Below are 17,283 nucleotides of genomic sequence, written 5' to 3'. Positions count from 1 at the left end.
GTATTTTTACAACTCTGAAATGTGTTTTTGCTGTAATGAAAAAAATCAGGTTTTACAGCAATAATTTAATTTCTTGTGTGTTTTTACAGCTTTCTTTTTTTTCACTGTGTTCTTTTTATATGCAGTTTAAAAGATCTTATCCAAAGTGAAGATGTGAAACCCAAGCTTCAGTACATCATGACTAACCCCTCCTTTTCTATGGTAACATGTCAAAGTGAAGACAGTGGAATAACCTGGGAAACCAGCTCGAGCAGATGTTCTACTCCCTGGACCTCAGAAACTAGTACAGCTTCTGATCTTTACAGTATGGAAAGTTCACCGGTAGGTTCTCCTCCAGGAAAAGTTATCTTTGTTATGGATGAAGGTAAAATTGTTCGGAAAAGGACACGAAAATCTTCAAACAGGGCGCCGATGGCTACAAGCCGGAAGGGAGGCCAGAGCAATAAAAAACGTGACTCATCTGGAATGCAGAGGCAAGAACCAAGAACTGTTCTAGGAGATCTGCAGGCCTCTGTGTTGAATGTTGAGCAGGTGGAAGTGCAAGACACAGATGAAGAAATGCTGGACAACAAAGAGGATCTAGAGAACATCACAGAAGAGCCGGTAAAACGTGCTCCTATAAGATCAATATTTAGGGAGAGCAGACTGAGAAAAGTTGGTCCGATCCTTGGAGGACCAGTACAAGCTAGAATCCAGCTGTTCAACTCAATTTTTGGAGGGAGTGGTCCACTCCCTGAAACATCGGAGAAAACCAGAATACGGAGAAGTAGCTCAGTTTCAGGAGACTCTGAACAGTTCCTTGAAACATCAGTAAAAGAAAGATTGCAGAAGCTCAGTTCACACTTAGAAGCAACACGTCCAAAATCTTTTCAGGGAGCAAGAAGTAGAATTCTTGAAACACCATCAGAGAGAAGAAGGAAGCAAAGAGAACAACTCATAGGACACACAAATCAAAGCTTTTCTTCACCAACATCACCTCTTGAAAAACATCTTACTAAGAAAGATGAAGGTTCATCTGAAAATATTCAACCTATTAAAATGAAAGAAGGAACTTTTCAACATGAGGAAAGAAAAGACAGACAACCTCTTCTGGAGAGTACAGATCAGATATCAGGACATTCCCTGAAGTCCTTCCCTCCTAAAGAAGCCAGGAAACAGCTAAGTCATTCACCTGTGGCCAAAACATCAATTACAGAGCCAACAATCTCCAGGTCGTTAGAGTCTGATGAGAAACAAATGCCACTTCCCTCAGCTGAAAATACAGACCAATCCATGCTGACAGCATCAGGTCATCTGGATGAACCAAAAAAGCAGGAATTTCAGCCCAATTCTGCAGATAGAAATACTCAGCATATTTTGCCTACAGTATCCATGTCAGAACATCTTGAGAAGGAAGGACAGAAGTCTTACTTACCTAGTGCTCCATCAGCTAAATCCAAATATTCCACTCTAACTGAAACAGGACAGGAAGATACTATTCCTCAGTCATCAGAAACTGCACAGTCTGAGTCTGAAAATGTGCTTTTACCATATTCTGGAGGTGAAATGGAGAAGCAAGAAACTAAATGTCCCTTATCAACAACTGCACTGTCAGAATCTGAGAGTTCAGGTCTAATGCATTCTGCTGAAAGAAAAGAGGGTCAAGAGACCCCTCTCTCAAAAACTCAAAATATTCATCTGGAGAACCAAACAAAGTCTGAACAAGACTTTTCCTCATCCCTTCAGGAAACAGATGAGCAGACAATTAAACAAAATCCACCAATTCCAGAAAATATAGATTCTAAATATTTTAGCATTTCATATCCTGTTAATACAGGAACAGAAGAAACTCAGAAAAATTCAGCTATAGATAAAGCAGTAGTTTTTGGTCAGTCTGATTTTTCCATTGAAAAAAACAAACCAGCAGAAAGTGCACAAATGGAGATGGAACACCTAGATTTCTCTTATTCCAGCAAAGAAATTGGGGAATCAGAGACAACACAGATGGAGACAGAGCATCTGGACTTCTCTTCTTCCAAGGGAAAAATAAAGGAATTGGAGAGTGCACAGCTGGAGATGGAGCATCCAGACTTTTCTTTTTCCAGGGAAGAAATGGAGGAACCAGCAAGTGCACAGCTGGAGACAGAACATCCAGATTTCTTATATTCCAGGGGAGACACAGAGGAATCAGAGTGCGCAGTACTGGAAACAGAATATCCAGAATTGCTTTTTTCCACAAAAGAAGCAAAGAAATCAGGGAGTTCACAGCTGGAGACAAAACATCCAGAATTTTTTTTCAAGGAAGAATCAAAAAAATCAGAGAGTGCACAGCTGGAGATGGAGCATCCAGACTTTTCTTTTTCCAGGGAAGAAATGGAGAAACCAGCAAGCACACAGCTGGAGACAGAACATCCAGATTCATCATATTTCACAGAAGAAATGGAGGAATCAGAGAGTGCACAGCTAGAGGGGGAACATCCAGACTCTTCTTTTTCCAGGGAAGAAATGGAGAAATTGAAGAGTGCACAGCTGGAAACAGAGCACCCAGATTTATCACATTGCACAGAAGAAATAGTGGAATCAGAGAGTGCACAGCTCAACATGGGTGATCCAGACTCTTCTTTAACTGAGGAAGTAGTGGAGCAATCAGAAAGTACACAGCTGGAAATGGAACATCAGGAATTTTTAATTTCCAGGCAAGAAACAGAAAAACAAACATCTGATCATTTTGATCTGGAACAGCAAAAATCTTATTTCCCTGAAGAAGGAGAATATGAAAAAAAAGAAGAGCTTGCTCTGCTACCTTCAGATTTATCATGTTTGATGAAGGAAGCGGAGAAAGAAAACACTACAGCACTCCAGTTGGTACATGCAGATATAATTGATTCCACCGGAAGAGCTGAGAAAGAGCAAACTGATTATCTGGAAACAGCACTTTCAGATTTACCGTATCCCATGAATAAAACAAAGCAGAAAGAATTGTTGCAAGCAGATCCAGACAATTCTCTTGATGCATATTTTAGTGACAAAGGAAAACAACCACAACCTGTACAGCAGGATTCACAACATGGAGGTAAGCTGGATTCCAGTGACAAGGGAGTGCAAGGAGAAACTACTCAGTTTCAGCCAGAGCATCCAATTTGGTCACATCCTACTGGAAAAGAAGAGCAACATAAAACCTCACAAATGAGGGCGGAACAGCCAGAGACAACATACTCTCCTGGCAAAACAGAACAGCATCAAGTATTACAACCAAAGATGGAACAAACAGATTCCTCTTACTCCCAGGGAGAAACAGCAGAGGAAGCTGTACGAAGAAACTTAGAAGGTCCAGAGCCAACATGTTTCATTAGTGAAGCAGAGCAACATGAAAATGTAGAACTAGTTTCGGAAAACAGGGATTTCTCATTTATCACTGGAAAAGTAATGCAAAAAAGAGTGGAGTTAGGCTTTCTGGAGTCACATTTGACTGACAAAGTAAAGCCCTGGGAAATGACACAAATGGAGCAGGAACAGTCTTTTCCCTCCTTTTCCACTGCTAGTACTCAACAACAAGAAACACCACCACTGAATGTGTCTAAGCAGGATGCATCATATTCTGTTGGCAGAATGGAAAAAGAAGATACAGTACAAAGACAGCTGAAACAGCAGGAAAGAGATGAACAGAAAGCTGTGCTAATGGAAACAGAGCATTCAGATTTGTCAGAAAGCTGGTGTAAAGAGATGACACAGGTCATAGACCAAAGTAATTTGGCACAGCAAGAAATAGCTCGAGCAGGGCTAGTGCACCCATCTTTGCCATATTCTTTCAGTAAACAAATGCAAGAAGAAATGCAAACAGAGCCAGCATATCCAGAACAAACATCTTATGTAAGTATAGAAACACGGGAGGAAACAATGCAACGAAAATCAGAACAACCATTTCTTTCCTGTTTTATTGGCAAAACAGAGCAACAAGAAACAGTACATCCAGAGCTGGAGCAAATGTTTTTGCCATCTTCCAGTGGAAAAGAAGCTCCACTGGAAATGGAAATGAGTTCAGAATATCCAGATTTGTCATATTCCTTTTATGAAACTGAACGAGAAAAAAAATTGAAAAATCCAACCTTACCAGTTCATTCGAAGCATCAAGAAGCTGAAGCAGTAGTGATGGAACATCCAGATTTTTTATGTGACAGTGGTGAGCCAAAACCAGGCAGCACTGTAGAGCAGGAGTCAGGACATCCAGAGCTCTCATACTCCAAGGGAGAAATACAGCAACAATCAGAACATCTGGATTCACCAGGAACCCTGGGCAAAGGAGCACAAGATGCAAGTATGGAAGTAGAATCTCACTACCCAAATCTCCTATGTTCTGATGTCCAAAGAAATCAGCAAGAAACTTCACAACTGGATTCAAAATATTCAGGCAAAGAACAAGAAACTCAAAAGTTTGATTCTAAACATCAAGAATTGCCTAAAGTGGCCAAAAAAAGAGTTTCTCCAGCAACTGCACAAATAGAGTTGAAACATCCAGAAACTGCACCATGGGAAATGAAGCGTCCTGATTTGTTACATTCCACTGATGAGACAAAACAGCAAGAAGCAGCACCATTGGATCAGAAACACAGAAAACTTTCTGTTGGCAGAGAAAAGCAGCAGCAAGCCACAAAGCAGCAGTTAGAACAAGAAAAGTTATCACATACTCCTGGTAAAATGCAGCATTTCAAACATGGCCAAGAGAGCTTGGAACAACCAGATTTATCATTTTCCATCAATAGGCCAGATGATGAAATGATGCCACCAGAGACTGAGCACACTGATGTGATATCTCCTCTGTACAACATGGAGGTGCAACGAAGAGTACAGCAAGAAATCGATCAAATTTACCCCTTTGGAAATGTGGAACACAAAATGGTTCAGCCAGAAGTGGAAATTTCACATTTGTCCCCTTCTGAATGTTCAACAGAAGCAAAAATGGCAGAACCAGGGCAGGGGCAGCCTGACTTGCTTTACTCTGTTTTCAAAGTAGAGGGGCTGCAAACACTACAGCCAAAATCTGAGCACTCTAGTCTACCATGTTCCATCGACAAAGTGCAGGAAATGATCCAGCCAGGGTTGGAAGAGCCAGGTGCATTGTATGATCATGACAAAACGGAGCAAATTCCACCTTCACAGCTGGAACCAGGCCACCCAGACTTGGCATCCCTAGCTGCTGAAGTGGGACAAGAAGGGGTGGAGCACACAGCTGTGGAACGCCCTAATGAGGGACAGTTCGCCAGCAGAGCAGAGCATCCACAAGCTGCCAAAGAGAGACAGGGAACTCTGGATTCATCATCTCATAGTGGAAAAGTGGAGCGAAGAGAAATGGTGAAAACAGACCCAAATCATCCTGATTTATCATATTCCTTTGCTAAAGCAAAACCTCAAGAAACTACACAAATGGCATCAGGAAAACCAGTTCTATTATCCTGGCCTGGCAAAACAGAGCAAGGACAGACTACTCAAGAGGAGAAGCCACATTTCTTGCATTCTTACAAAAAAGCTGCACAGGGTGAGAAAGTACAGACAGAATCGAGACATCTAGAGTTATCTCATTCTGTTAGTGAGATAGAACAAGAAACTTTAAACGCAAAATCAAACCATTCAGATTTATCTGCTAGTAGATTAGAAGACCATGAAATCATACAGCCAGAGGAAGAAATAATGGATTTGTCATGTTCGATTGGTGGAACACAGCAAACTCAAATGGCTGAAGAGGATTTGGAGTATCCAGATTTATTACATTCCACTGACACAGAACAGCAAGAGAAGATTCAGCCAGAGCAGGAACAAACAGGTGATTTTTCATCATCTCTCAGCAAAGAAGAGCAATGTGAAGATGCAGGAATGCAGGCAAAACACCCTGAGTTTCAGTGCTCTATGGAGAAAAGAGAAGGACGGCAAAATTCCCAAGCAAAATCAGAATATGCAGATTTGTCCTTCTCTGTTGGCACAGCAGAACCTCATAAAACAACACAGCCAGAGTTGAAAGAACAGAGTTTGTTGTATTCTTTTGTAAAAACAAAACCATCACAGGCTGGCTTACCAGAGTCTGAACATTCAGAAGTCTTGGATGACATGGGCAAAGTACTGCGCACAAATTTATCCTCGTCTATTAGTGAAGAAAAACAAAGTGCACAGCTGGAGGTCGAGCAGGAAAGGAGAAGCTATACATTACATCCAGAGGAAACAGTACCACTAAAATTGGAACAACCAATGTTTTCAAGTCCTCATGGCACAGAAGAGGAGCCAACTATATCCCCACTGGAAGGGGAATTTCCAGACTTCTATTCCTCTGATAAAACAGAAAAACAGGACACTGCACAAGCAGGGTTCATGCCTTCTGATATTTCACATTACACCAGAAAATCACAGCAGTTGCAACCAGAAGAACCAAAATCAAAACATCCAGATTGGTCATGCTCTCTTGACAAAGCAGAGACTCATGGAATGAAGCCACCAGATTCATGGTACTCCTACAGTGAGTCAGAACAACGACAGACTGCCCAGCTGGAGCATCCAGAGATACCATATTTCATGGGTGAAATAAAGCAGAGGGATGGGGCCCAACCTGAACTGCCATGTATTAATTTGCAGTACTCTGATGTTGAAACTCAACCAGAAGCACCTGCTGTATCATATCCCTTTGTCAGGGCTGAGGAACAAGGAACTGCACAACCAGACTTCAAACTATCAGATTTATTAAATCCTACTGACAAAGCAGAAAAGAGTGAAATGGCCCTGCTGAGAGCAGGACATTCTGAGAAGCGAGACACTGGGGCTACTTCATCTCTAACTACTCAGCTGGAAACTGAACAACAAGATTTATCATTTTCCACTGAGGAAGCAAAGAGAAAAAAAATTCAACCCTATTCATCTCTTACTGAAAAAACAGTGTCTGTACCTTTGGGTGCCTCACATGCTGTTTCTGAAACAAACCGAGAAGAAAGCCCTAAGTCCTTACCTATAACTGGAGGCCTGTCACCCAAACATTTAGATTTGTCTTACTCCTGCTGTAAAGCAGAGCATTCAGAAACTGTCCAGCCTGAGTCAGGGTCCTTTTTTCCCAGAAAAGAACCAGAGAATACAAAAAGTCTTCTACATTTGCCTGTGGCTGCAAAGTCAGAGGCTGAACATAAAATTTTACCTGAAGCAGAGAGAGAACCGACTCCACATTACTTCCACACAGCTACACAATTAGAATCTGAACAATCAAATTTATCACATTCTACAGATAGAGTAGAAACTCTAGAAAGTCAGGATTACTTGACTGTACCTTCAAAATTGGATTCTGAACCTTCAGTTTCATTTTATTCAGGTGATGAAACATGTCAGCAAGAAATTCTACCTTATTCAAAACCAGACTCTAAATATTTGGTTCCCACATGGTCCCTTGCTGAACAAGAGAAGCAAAGTATGCAGCCACTTATTACCCAGCCTGTACAGTCAGAGTGTAAACATGTAATTCCACCACATGATGAAAAACAATTGCAAAAAATTCAGCTCAGTTTGCCTGAAACAGCAAGCTTGAAGACAGTGCAGTTAGAGAGTATGTCTCCAGTGCACACAGAAGATCAAGACAACCCAGAATCTTGTTTGCTGGACACAAAATATTTGTCACCAGAGCAGCTAAGAAGCTCCCCTAAATTCACTACTGAGCAAGATGAGCAAGAAATGCAACCTGATGTGCAGACAGTGCCAAGGTCAGTCAGAGTCTGCCACAGGTCTGCCACAGAGTCAGAGGTGACTGCTGTAGCAGACCAGCAAGCAGAGTCAGAGTCATTTGAACTTTTTCATATGTTACCTGGAAAGTCAGAACCTGTAAGGTCAGTATCAGTGGCTTTTACTGATGACGAAGAGAAACAAAATATTCCATCATCTGTTTTTGATGTAGCAGGCATGCTTAGAAAGCAATCTAACATAGTTCCATGTGTTTATACTGAAGGAGAGCATAGACGTGAAATGCAACGTTTTGAAGACCAAAAGCATACAGCCTTGGAGCATCTGGAAGTTATTTCATCAGATCTTTGTGAAACTGTGACACACAAAAATCAGCATTATTCTGGTGAAAAGGACAGGCTTTCTTCAGCAGAGATGCAGTCTGCTGGCTCTAGTTCCGATGAAAAGCAGAACCCAGATATGCCATCTTTTGGGCTAGCTAGCTGGCTGGTAGAAGAGGTGAAAGCTTGCTCAACAAGGGCAACAGATGTAGACAGGCAAGGAATTCAATTTTCTCCAAATGAAGCTTCTGATTTTGGGTCAAAACAACTCCCAGCTGAAAGTTGCACAGAACTTACAGTTGATGAGACTATAGAGAAAAAGGGACATACATTTAGAGTTTCTGAATCAGTGTCAAATGAATTTTCTCACAGGAAGTCCTCAGACACTAGTCCTGGAACACAAAGATATGATTTACCATCTCGGGTAGGAGATAATCAAGGTCCAGATAACATTGTGGAGTACGAAACTAGTACTGTAAAACCTACAAAAATGGAAGTAATGCAACATCTGGAGATAGGCAAAGTGTCTGAAGTGCCTGAACATTACCTGAGAGGAGAAGAGGAAGAAGTGGAACATGCAAGTGCTATAGAAGACAGTCAATGTGCTCTTGGGACTACTGAACAAAAAGATCTATTTAATATAATTTCAGAAGGTTATGAAATACTCAATATTCATGCTCCTACACATGTTTCTTCTGTTGATCAAGAAGAAAGTAAACAGATGCCAGATAAATTAGAATACTTGGAAACAAATCCTTCGTTTAAAAGAAAATTAGCTGATGATGGCCACGGAGCCCTAGCTTCTGGAAGAACCACAGAAATTTCAGAAGGCTTAGTGTGTGGAAAGACTGAAAGCGATGAAATACCAGAATTGGTAAAAAAAGATAATGTTGAGGAAGCCGGAGAAACACAACAAGAAAATCCCTTTTTGCCAGAGAACAATAATTATGCAGTGCTGGATCCTAATAATGGTACTGCTGATATGGATTATTTTGAAAAATATACATTGATTGATGACAAATCCCCAATTAAGCCACATTTTGAAAGACCAATTTCATTGTCTCCTGTGACAGAAGATCCCAATGAACCTGTCGAAGAAGGCAAATCTTTTAAAGAAAGCACTGAGGCAGATACTTTGGAAGAGTTTTCCTTACTTGAGGATTTGGATGAAGTCTTTTATGGTACCATGAAAGAAGAAAGCAAAATGCAGTCCTATGCAGATGTGTCAAAACCTTTACCTCTGCAGAAATCAATTGATTCTAGCAGTAAAAGCATTACAAACGTAGAAGATGAACGGAAGTCACCAGGGACCCCACTCTTTGACTCAGAAGAAGGAGTGCTAGAACGATCTCTCTTGTTCCCTACCACTGTTGCTGCAATTAATCCAGAGCTTCTAGAGGAGCCACCTGCTCTATCATTTTTATACAAGGACCTCTATGCAGAAGCAGTAGGAGAAAAGACGAAGGATGAGGCTCCCTCTGATGAGGAAAGTGGTAATTCTAATGCATCTTTCCCTAGTAGGAATTCAGACACAGATGATGGAACTGGAATATATTTTGAAAAATATATTCTTAAAGATGAAATTCCAAATAAGGCCGTAGGGCCTCAAAAAGATCAGACACCAGAGGATGAGTCCTTCAGTGGAGGAATTTTGAATTGGAATTCAGAGAACAAGCAGCAGGAGGGATCTGGTTATGTTCAATGTGTCAAAACTGAGGTTCTGCCAGAAATGGGTGTTGTGGAGAGAGACAAAATCCAGGTTGACAGTGACATTCAAGTAACAATTTGTAAACCAATGCATGCCATTCCTTTTGGAAGCAGAACAATCCTTTCAGGTGCAAGAACTGATACAACAGAACAAAGAGAAGAAGAAAATGCACCTGTAGAAACAACTGAGGAGTTGCCAGAGCATTCAAGTCAACAAGCAAATAGTCAACTAGTGGATTATCAGGGAGCTGCATATCAAGAAGCTGGTAATAAGCAGGAAGAACAGCACAATATAGCACCAGTTGCTCAAATGGAAAAATACATTCCATTTGTTGAAGACAGTGTAGATGATCAGTATACTCAGGAACATCTTTCCTGTGTCCCTACCATTCAGCAAATAGAGAATCCAGACTTTCAAAGAGAGGAGCAGCACCCTGATATTTATGAAGATCTCGCTGAATCAATGGACTATGATGTGATTACGCAAGAAGAACTTTTGCAAGATGAAATATCATCCCAATTTACACATGAGGAGCTATTATTTGAAGACAGGGACTCTTTTGAGCATGCTGTTGGTAGTTATGAATTTGTTAATGAGCCAGAACAAAGAACGCTTGTTGAGCTTGAAGATTCAGGTTTTGTGGTGATGTACCCTGAAAAATCTGCAACAAACATTCCTCAAGTTGAGAGCCCCCAAAGAGAAATGAAGAAAGCACAAGTAGACACATATTGTTACCACTGCAAATGCCCAATATCTGCTATTGACAAGCTTTTCGGAGAGCACACAGACCATGAAGTCACAACACTAGATGATGCTTCAACCAAGGTGAAGGTAAGAATTAATTTGGGTAAGAAAAAGAGCTTAAGAAGGTTAATTTCTCCAGTCCTCTTGTGTAGTCAAGGGAAGAGGCTTTAAAGAGTAGTCTAGAAGCTAAGTTGCAGTATTTATGAAATAAAAACTATTCCTAAACACTATCAGAGATCTTGAAGGGAGACTATCTTATTAAGGTATTTTTTAGAGTCCTAGGCTTGCTAAGCTGGTATTCTTATTTGTTCAGAAGTTTAAATAGCCTTGTTTATATGCAGCTGTTAAGAGAATTTCCAACTTTCAGCCTGTGTAAGTTTGTTCTGGTTTGGATATGTGAGGGAAGAAATGAGAAAAATATTTTTTCTGTTAAAAGAAAACTCAACTAACAGCAGCTCACTTCACTTTTAAAGGAACAGAAGCTTCCATATGTGGACACCACTGTCATCATAAAGTATCCCCTGTCCCGCTTACATGTGTTGATTGCTTGGAGATGTTATACAAAGTACACAGTTTACACTACACAGTTTTGCTGAAATGCAACTTATTTTCTGTTCAATTCATCTTCATCTTCAAGATGGCCCTAAACTGGAAAAGGACTTTTTACAAGGGCACGTAGTGACCGGACAAGGGGTAATGGCTTTGAACTGAAAAAAGCAGGTTTAGATTAGACATTAGGAAGAAATTCTTCACTGTGAGAGTGGTGAGACACAGAAACAGATCGTCCCAAGAAGCTGTGGCTGCCCAATCCCTAGAAGTGTTCAGGGTCAGGTTAGATGGGGCTTTGAGCAACCTGGTCTAGTGGAAAGTGTCCCTGCCCATGGCAGGGGGGTTAAAGCTAGGTGCTCTTTAAGGCCCCTTCCAACCCAAACTATTCATTGACCTCTGGCCAATATTTTAGCTGTAGCACAGGTAAGAGTTTATCAGGTCCTACTTCTTTGAATTATCTCTAACCTGTACCACTCCAAAAGACAGATGAAATGCCCTCCATTTCAGTAGCCTCATCCTTTGCTATCAATACTAGTGAAAATGCTTTCAGTTTTGTGGAAATTGCAGTTCTGTTTGTGAAAACAGCATACACATGACATCTCACTTCTCCCATATCAAACCTGTTCATGTACAAGTATACAGATGTTCCAGCTATTTACTGTCACTTCTCTGAGGGGTGAGGTCTCTTTCTTGGCACATGCTCATCTGACAGAAATAGAGATTTTGTGTCATTTCACTGAAATTCCAGAAGGGCTTATATTGATGGTATTTATGTTATCTTTATGTCAAGTCATATGCATACAGGAGAAATCAAAAGTAGGAGGAGTCCATGTGACAGTTTAAAATATCAAGGTTTACAAACTATCTCCATGGTATGCAGATGTATGATATCTGAACCACTTTTTGTGTATGGTCATTCATGCTTGACTTAGCAGTGATAGTTAGCCACTAGTAAGTAATAAAGTCACAGACCCCAGCCATCCCTCAAATGTATCTGCATTACAACAAGTCAAGTTGCAAGCTGCAAATAAACATCCCATGATATCATTCCCTGGCTGTAGAGCATGGATATGAAGCCAATATTAAATCTGTCCATTAGCTTCACATGATTTCTAACCCTCAGGGCTTAGGTTACTCAGAGACTGCATTTGGATGTTTCTTGTTACTTTTGTATAATTACTGAGAAAACATTAAGATAGCAAAATGCTTGTAGCCTGAATTTTTTGTTGCATGAAAACTGTAAGATCATAGCCTCACAGTAAATGAAATGAGCTATGGATAGCATCTGTCAGATTTTATAGGTTATCTTGACAAACAGAAATTTATCTCCAAATCTTGGTGATTAGCCCTAAATATTTATGAAGTGAGCTTTTAATTTTACTGTCCAATGTGACATTTACAATTAATGAAAAGTCGTGTTTGTTTTCTACAGATCTAGCTGTAACATTTTGCCATAATAAGAAGCTGTTACAAAAGGAAGATAACATTTCTTTTAGATTTATGCCATCTAATTAAAACTAAGCATTTTTACAAATTATGAATTGCACCTGAGCAGATGGACAGCTTGCTTTCATAAAAGGTCAAGAAGGACTATGAAAAAGTTCTGAGTTGTCTCTGATGCCTGTTGTCCCTTGGACTGCGTTTGTTGCCACATCTAATTCAACCAGTGATTTTGATGTATTCTTGTTCATAGGAAATATCTTTAAAATTCTAATTTTAAAAAAAAAAACACATGATACTGCATAATTTATCACCTTCATAATTACTCTTGTTATAGTCCTTTTAATGGGCTTCTTCCTGTGATCTCTCCAGGACCCTCATGAGAGTCTAAGTACTCTCACTCTCAGCAAAGCTGCATTGAAATTCATTATGTTCAAAAACTGGTATAGATACTCAGCATCTTGCTGAACTGAATTCCCTTTTTTTGTTTGGAAACAGTTTCTATGACTGTTCCAGTTGCTTTTTCTGTGCTTGCAGCCAGAGTGATACTTGAACTTATTTATCAGTTGTTCCAAGGGTGGCTCATGGCTAAAGGAAAATATTCACCTAAAATAAGTTCTGTGTAAAAGCTTTGTAAAATAACCTGCCTAAGTTTCGATTTTAAATTTCAGAGTCATTTAAGTGAATTGCTGATAGCACTGGAAGAAAAGTCAATAAAGATCGAGGAGTTTGTGAGTGATATTGAATTGCGATTTAACTCAGTTGAGGTAAGTCCAGTGTTTTATCACACTTTCTCTCCCTCTACTTCTAAGATATGTTTGCCTTATTTTATAGCATCATTGCTTTCACCAAAACGGGCTGTTTCTCCAGTCCTCAAATTGATTTCTCCCACTGGAAGGTGTTAACGTTAGAGGAAGAAAAAGACTGCTTTTTTGCACATCATTGCAAAGTGAAATATGTAACTGTCAAGCACTGAAAGAAAAAGTTCCCTTAATTTTGTTTAAGCCTATAAAAAGCTCATACTGTGTCTTTATTTAGAATCCTGTGTGAAGCATATAAATTAGTTGCCCAGTGTCTTAAGTTCTGATTACCCAAATCCTTAAGCCTTAAGAACTGTATTAATTTCAGTTGTAAGTATGAATTTTTAGCTATTTTGTAGTCAGATTTCCTGTCTCAGTGCTTAAATATGAAAGTTTAGTTTTAAACACTAACAGTAAAAAAAAAACCTGTCATTGTTTTAAATGTATTTCTCTAGTGATATTTCTCACAGAGGAGTTTGATTGCAGAAATAAAATTATCTTATTTTCAGTATGCCAGAATGAATCTGTAGATGGGTAATTGAGAATTTCTGTGTATTCATTAAATGTTATAATTTTATTCTGCAGATCGATTTACATCTGTTTTTATTTTCAGGAAAATTGTAAGAAAAATGCAGACTTATTGGAAAAGCAGAATGAAGAGATGCTTAAGAAAGTGGTAGCACAATATGATGAGAAATCAGAGAACTTTGAGGAAGTGAAGAAGATGAAAATGGAGTACCTGTATGAGCAGATGGTTAATTTCCAGCAAACTGTTGATTCAGCAAAGGAGACTTTGGAGACAACAGTTAAAGAAGTGGATGAAGTGGATGGATTTGTTTTCCTAAACGTAAGTAAAAATGGCTTTCATGCTGTAGTTTTTATAATGTTAGTTAGGGAAGGAGTTCTGTATCTAGGCTGGCAATGAGTTATTTACCTTTTTTTTTTTTTTTTTAAGTTAGCGAAATCCTGCTAGCTCAGCTATTCCACTCTGAAACTGCTGGATCATTTGCATTTGTTGTGGGAATTCTCAGAGAGAATTGCAGAGATGATGCACAAGATGAAAACGTGACATGCTATTAAAATGGTTCTCATTTGTTTTATAAAGAGGAGGTAAAAAGACGGTTTGATAATTTTTCTAGAATTAATTATTTACTGAGGAATAAAAAATGTTACAGGATTTAGGTATTTTACCGTATAAAAATAAAATACATATTTTATTTTGTCTAATAGCAACAACAAACCGATTTCTGAAACGAGAAAAGTATCTGAAGTAGAATTGTTTCTGGATTGTGGGGTTTCTTTGTTTGGTTGTTGTTGTTTTGAGATTTTACAATAAGCAGACGCAGACAGTATTTATGCACTTAAATTGCTTAGGCTGTGGTAAATATTTACTGCTGAAAAGCAGTGAGAGGCTGTGTGGTACTTGGTTGCTGGCTGGGGTGAAACCACAACAATGGGGTTGGCTTAGGGATATGCATTTGAAGTGCTTGTCTATGATGGTCCTTTCTGGATGTAAAAAACATCTCCAGTGAATCTGCAGGACTGGATCTACCTAGCTCGTACAGTCTACAGTCATTAGTCTTAAACTTTATTCACAGGGTGTTGCAGGTCCTGGGTCCTCCAATACTGTTCTTGTGCTGCAAGACTTGTCCATAAGTGAGCCATGGTACTTTCTCCTCTACAAAAGTATATATATTTACACAAGTAAAAATACTCTAGAAGTATTAACAATCTTGAAGAGGATGGATTTTCTGGAATAATAAACTCCTGTTATGGAATGAGCATGTAGTTTAGAAGTTGCAGTGAAACTATCCTGGGATGCTAGAAATAAAAAGGTCAAATTACTGTCTAAAGACTGATGATTCATGCAAAATAAACCACCTTCCAAATGCAAGAACCCAGCCCATATATGCTCTGGCAATTATAGAAACGATGGACCAATATTTGGCTTTCTTCCCTACTCCAAGCTGCACTATATCCTGTAATCAAGTGAATATTGTAGTAGATTGGCTATTATGGGATGGACAAAAAATATGGATTATTTTCCTGACCTTTTTGAGGTATGGGATCAGTGCTTTGGCAAAAAGATAGTTTTGTAATCTGTAATTTTTTTCTGGGGTGTGAAAATCATTGGATTCCCTGCTCCTTTCTGTTAGTGATAGCAGACAAGAACTTTTTTGTCCCCATGCCAGGAAACATTAGCTCAAGATTCATGGAGCATGGGCTAAACTCTCACTCCAAAAGTAAAAATCTCACCCAGCTTCTAGTAATAAGAAGTTACAAGGCAGATTTTAGCCAGAAATAGAATTTAACTGTTCTTACTATGCGAGTGATTTCTTTCTCTAAAAGCCTTCGTTTAAGAGAGTACTTGACTATGCTCCAGTCTTTAAACCTAGGTTTTGAATACTGACCCCTCAGGCACTTAAAACAAGATTTATACTCTAATACCCTGCTGAGTCAGAGCTTTGAAATGAAATATTCCTAAAGAAATAAATCCTCTGCTAGTGTGAACGCACAGCATTCCAAGCAGCATCAAGTCAATAAAGCCATGTGTATTTTATGTCCAAAGAGGGTAGAAAGACTGTGAGATGATTGGCTTTTCAACATTTTGGTGGTTTTGAAAACTATTAATACTTTTTTTTTTCCTCTTCTAGTCATGTAAAGAGTTGAATAAAAGGTATATGAAATATGGGTTAAGTGCACTGTAGTGAGTACTAGGCCTAGCATGCTGGATGTTTCATTTAGTATTTGCAAGCTTTGAAAACACACTGCTAATATTCAGAGCTACTTTTATAAACCTTGCAAATAATGAAATTAAGACAAGAGGTTTTATACTTGTTGCTGTAACTGAGTGGTTTTCAAGTATTTTGCACATGTTCTGTAAGACATTAGTTAAACAAATAGCATTGTAAAACATCAGCTCAATTTTAAATCTCTATCCAGACATTTCTAAACTGATGTTCCTTGTAGTTTTTATTATACACACATATACTAAAAACCATTTTAACCCTCGTTCCATCTGTTAGACATCACTGGTATATTCCTTTTTTTCAGGAGTCTGGTTCTGTGTCACTTGGTCTCTGAAAGATTATAATACGAAGCATCACTTAGATGTTGTTGGACTATGCTTCTAAACACAGTTCCAGAAAAAAAATGAGAATAAATAGATTTCAAAACATTACTAGGAGACTATGGGCTGATGTTTTCCCATGCCTCTTCACTGGCACTGCCTGATGCAGGGTGTGTCATAGGGCTGGTGCCTCATCACGGCTGCATCACAGTCTACCTGCACATCCCAGTAAATGCATATAATCACAAACAGTTCTCTGCCATGTGGGATTTTCTCAAGGCAGTCATTTTGATGAGTTTCATCCTTAATGAGAAAAATGTTCAATTATAAGCCCATATTCCTCAAATAAATTTTCCAGGGTGAACTAAAAATATTCAGAGTGGTAGGCTGCAGGCTTGTCCTATGCAAGTCCTCAAAACTGCATAGTCCACCCCACCATCCCGATCTTCCCAAAAGGCCTGGGCATTATGCAGTGCGTATCAAACATACCCTTACCAGTGCTTCCTCAGCCATCGCAGTGGTATGTGTGCTGACACAGACTGGGATATAACAGTGACACCAGGGTTTCAGTGTGCGGTCAAATTACAGCCCCAGGAGAGTGGTTTGAAAAGAATGTGCCAAACACCCCTTCAAGGTTTCCAATCATCTTTAGAACTAGCACTATAAATTTGGACTCACTTCTTGCAAGTGAAACTGTTCGGCCACATATCTGCATTTAGTTTATTGCAGGTAAAATAAGACAAAACGATTTTCCAAGGCTTTATCTCCACTTGATCTCTATATGTTTACTTACACAATAAACTTAAAACTTATTCTGTTTTGTGCATGAGCTTACTGTTACTTTACTTTGATAGTACCTGACTAGCTAAGAAAAGGTTAAGAACAAGCCCATTTAACAATGCATGTTTTTTTAAAGAAAGTGTATTTTATATTTGTTGTGCTTTGTTAAAATTATGCATAATGAACTACTTC

General features: G+C 39.2%; 1 protein-coding gene across 1 annotated transcript in view; it reads left to right on the top strand.

The window, feature by feature from the left end:
- Positions 1–17,283, top strand: part of CMYA5 (cardiomyopathy associated 5) — a 50,225-nt gene that overhangs the window by 12,016 nt on the left and 20,926 nt on the right. Inside the window, exons 2-5 of the mRNA XM_064642540.1 lie at positions 126–10,539; positions 13,113–13,208; positions 13,855–14,088; positions 15,896–15,918. Coding sequence (XP_064498610.1) covers positions 126–10,539; positions 13,113–13,208; positions 13,855–14,088; positions 15,896–15,918 — 10,767 coding nt within the window. The remainder of the gene's footprint in view (positions 1–125; positions 10,540–13,112; positions 13,209–13,854; positions 14,089–15,895; positions 15,919–17,283) is intronic.

The sequence above is a fragment of the Pseudopipra pipra genome, chromosome Z, assembly GCF_036250125.1.
Source record: "Pseudopipra pipra isolate bDixPip1 chromosome Z, bDixPip1.hap1, whole genome shotgun sequence".
Lineage (NCBI taxonomy): Eukaryota > Metazoa > Chordata > Aves > Passeriformes > Pipridae > Pseudopipra > Pseudopipra pipra.
This window is presented reverse-complemented; position numbering and strand designations above follow the sequence as displayed.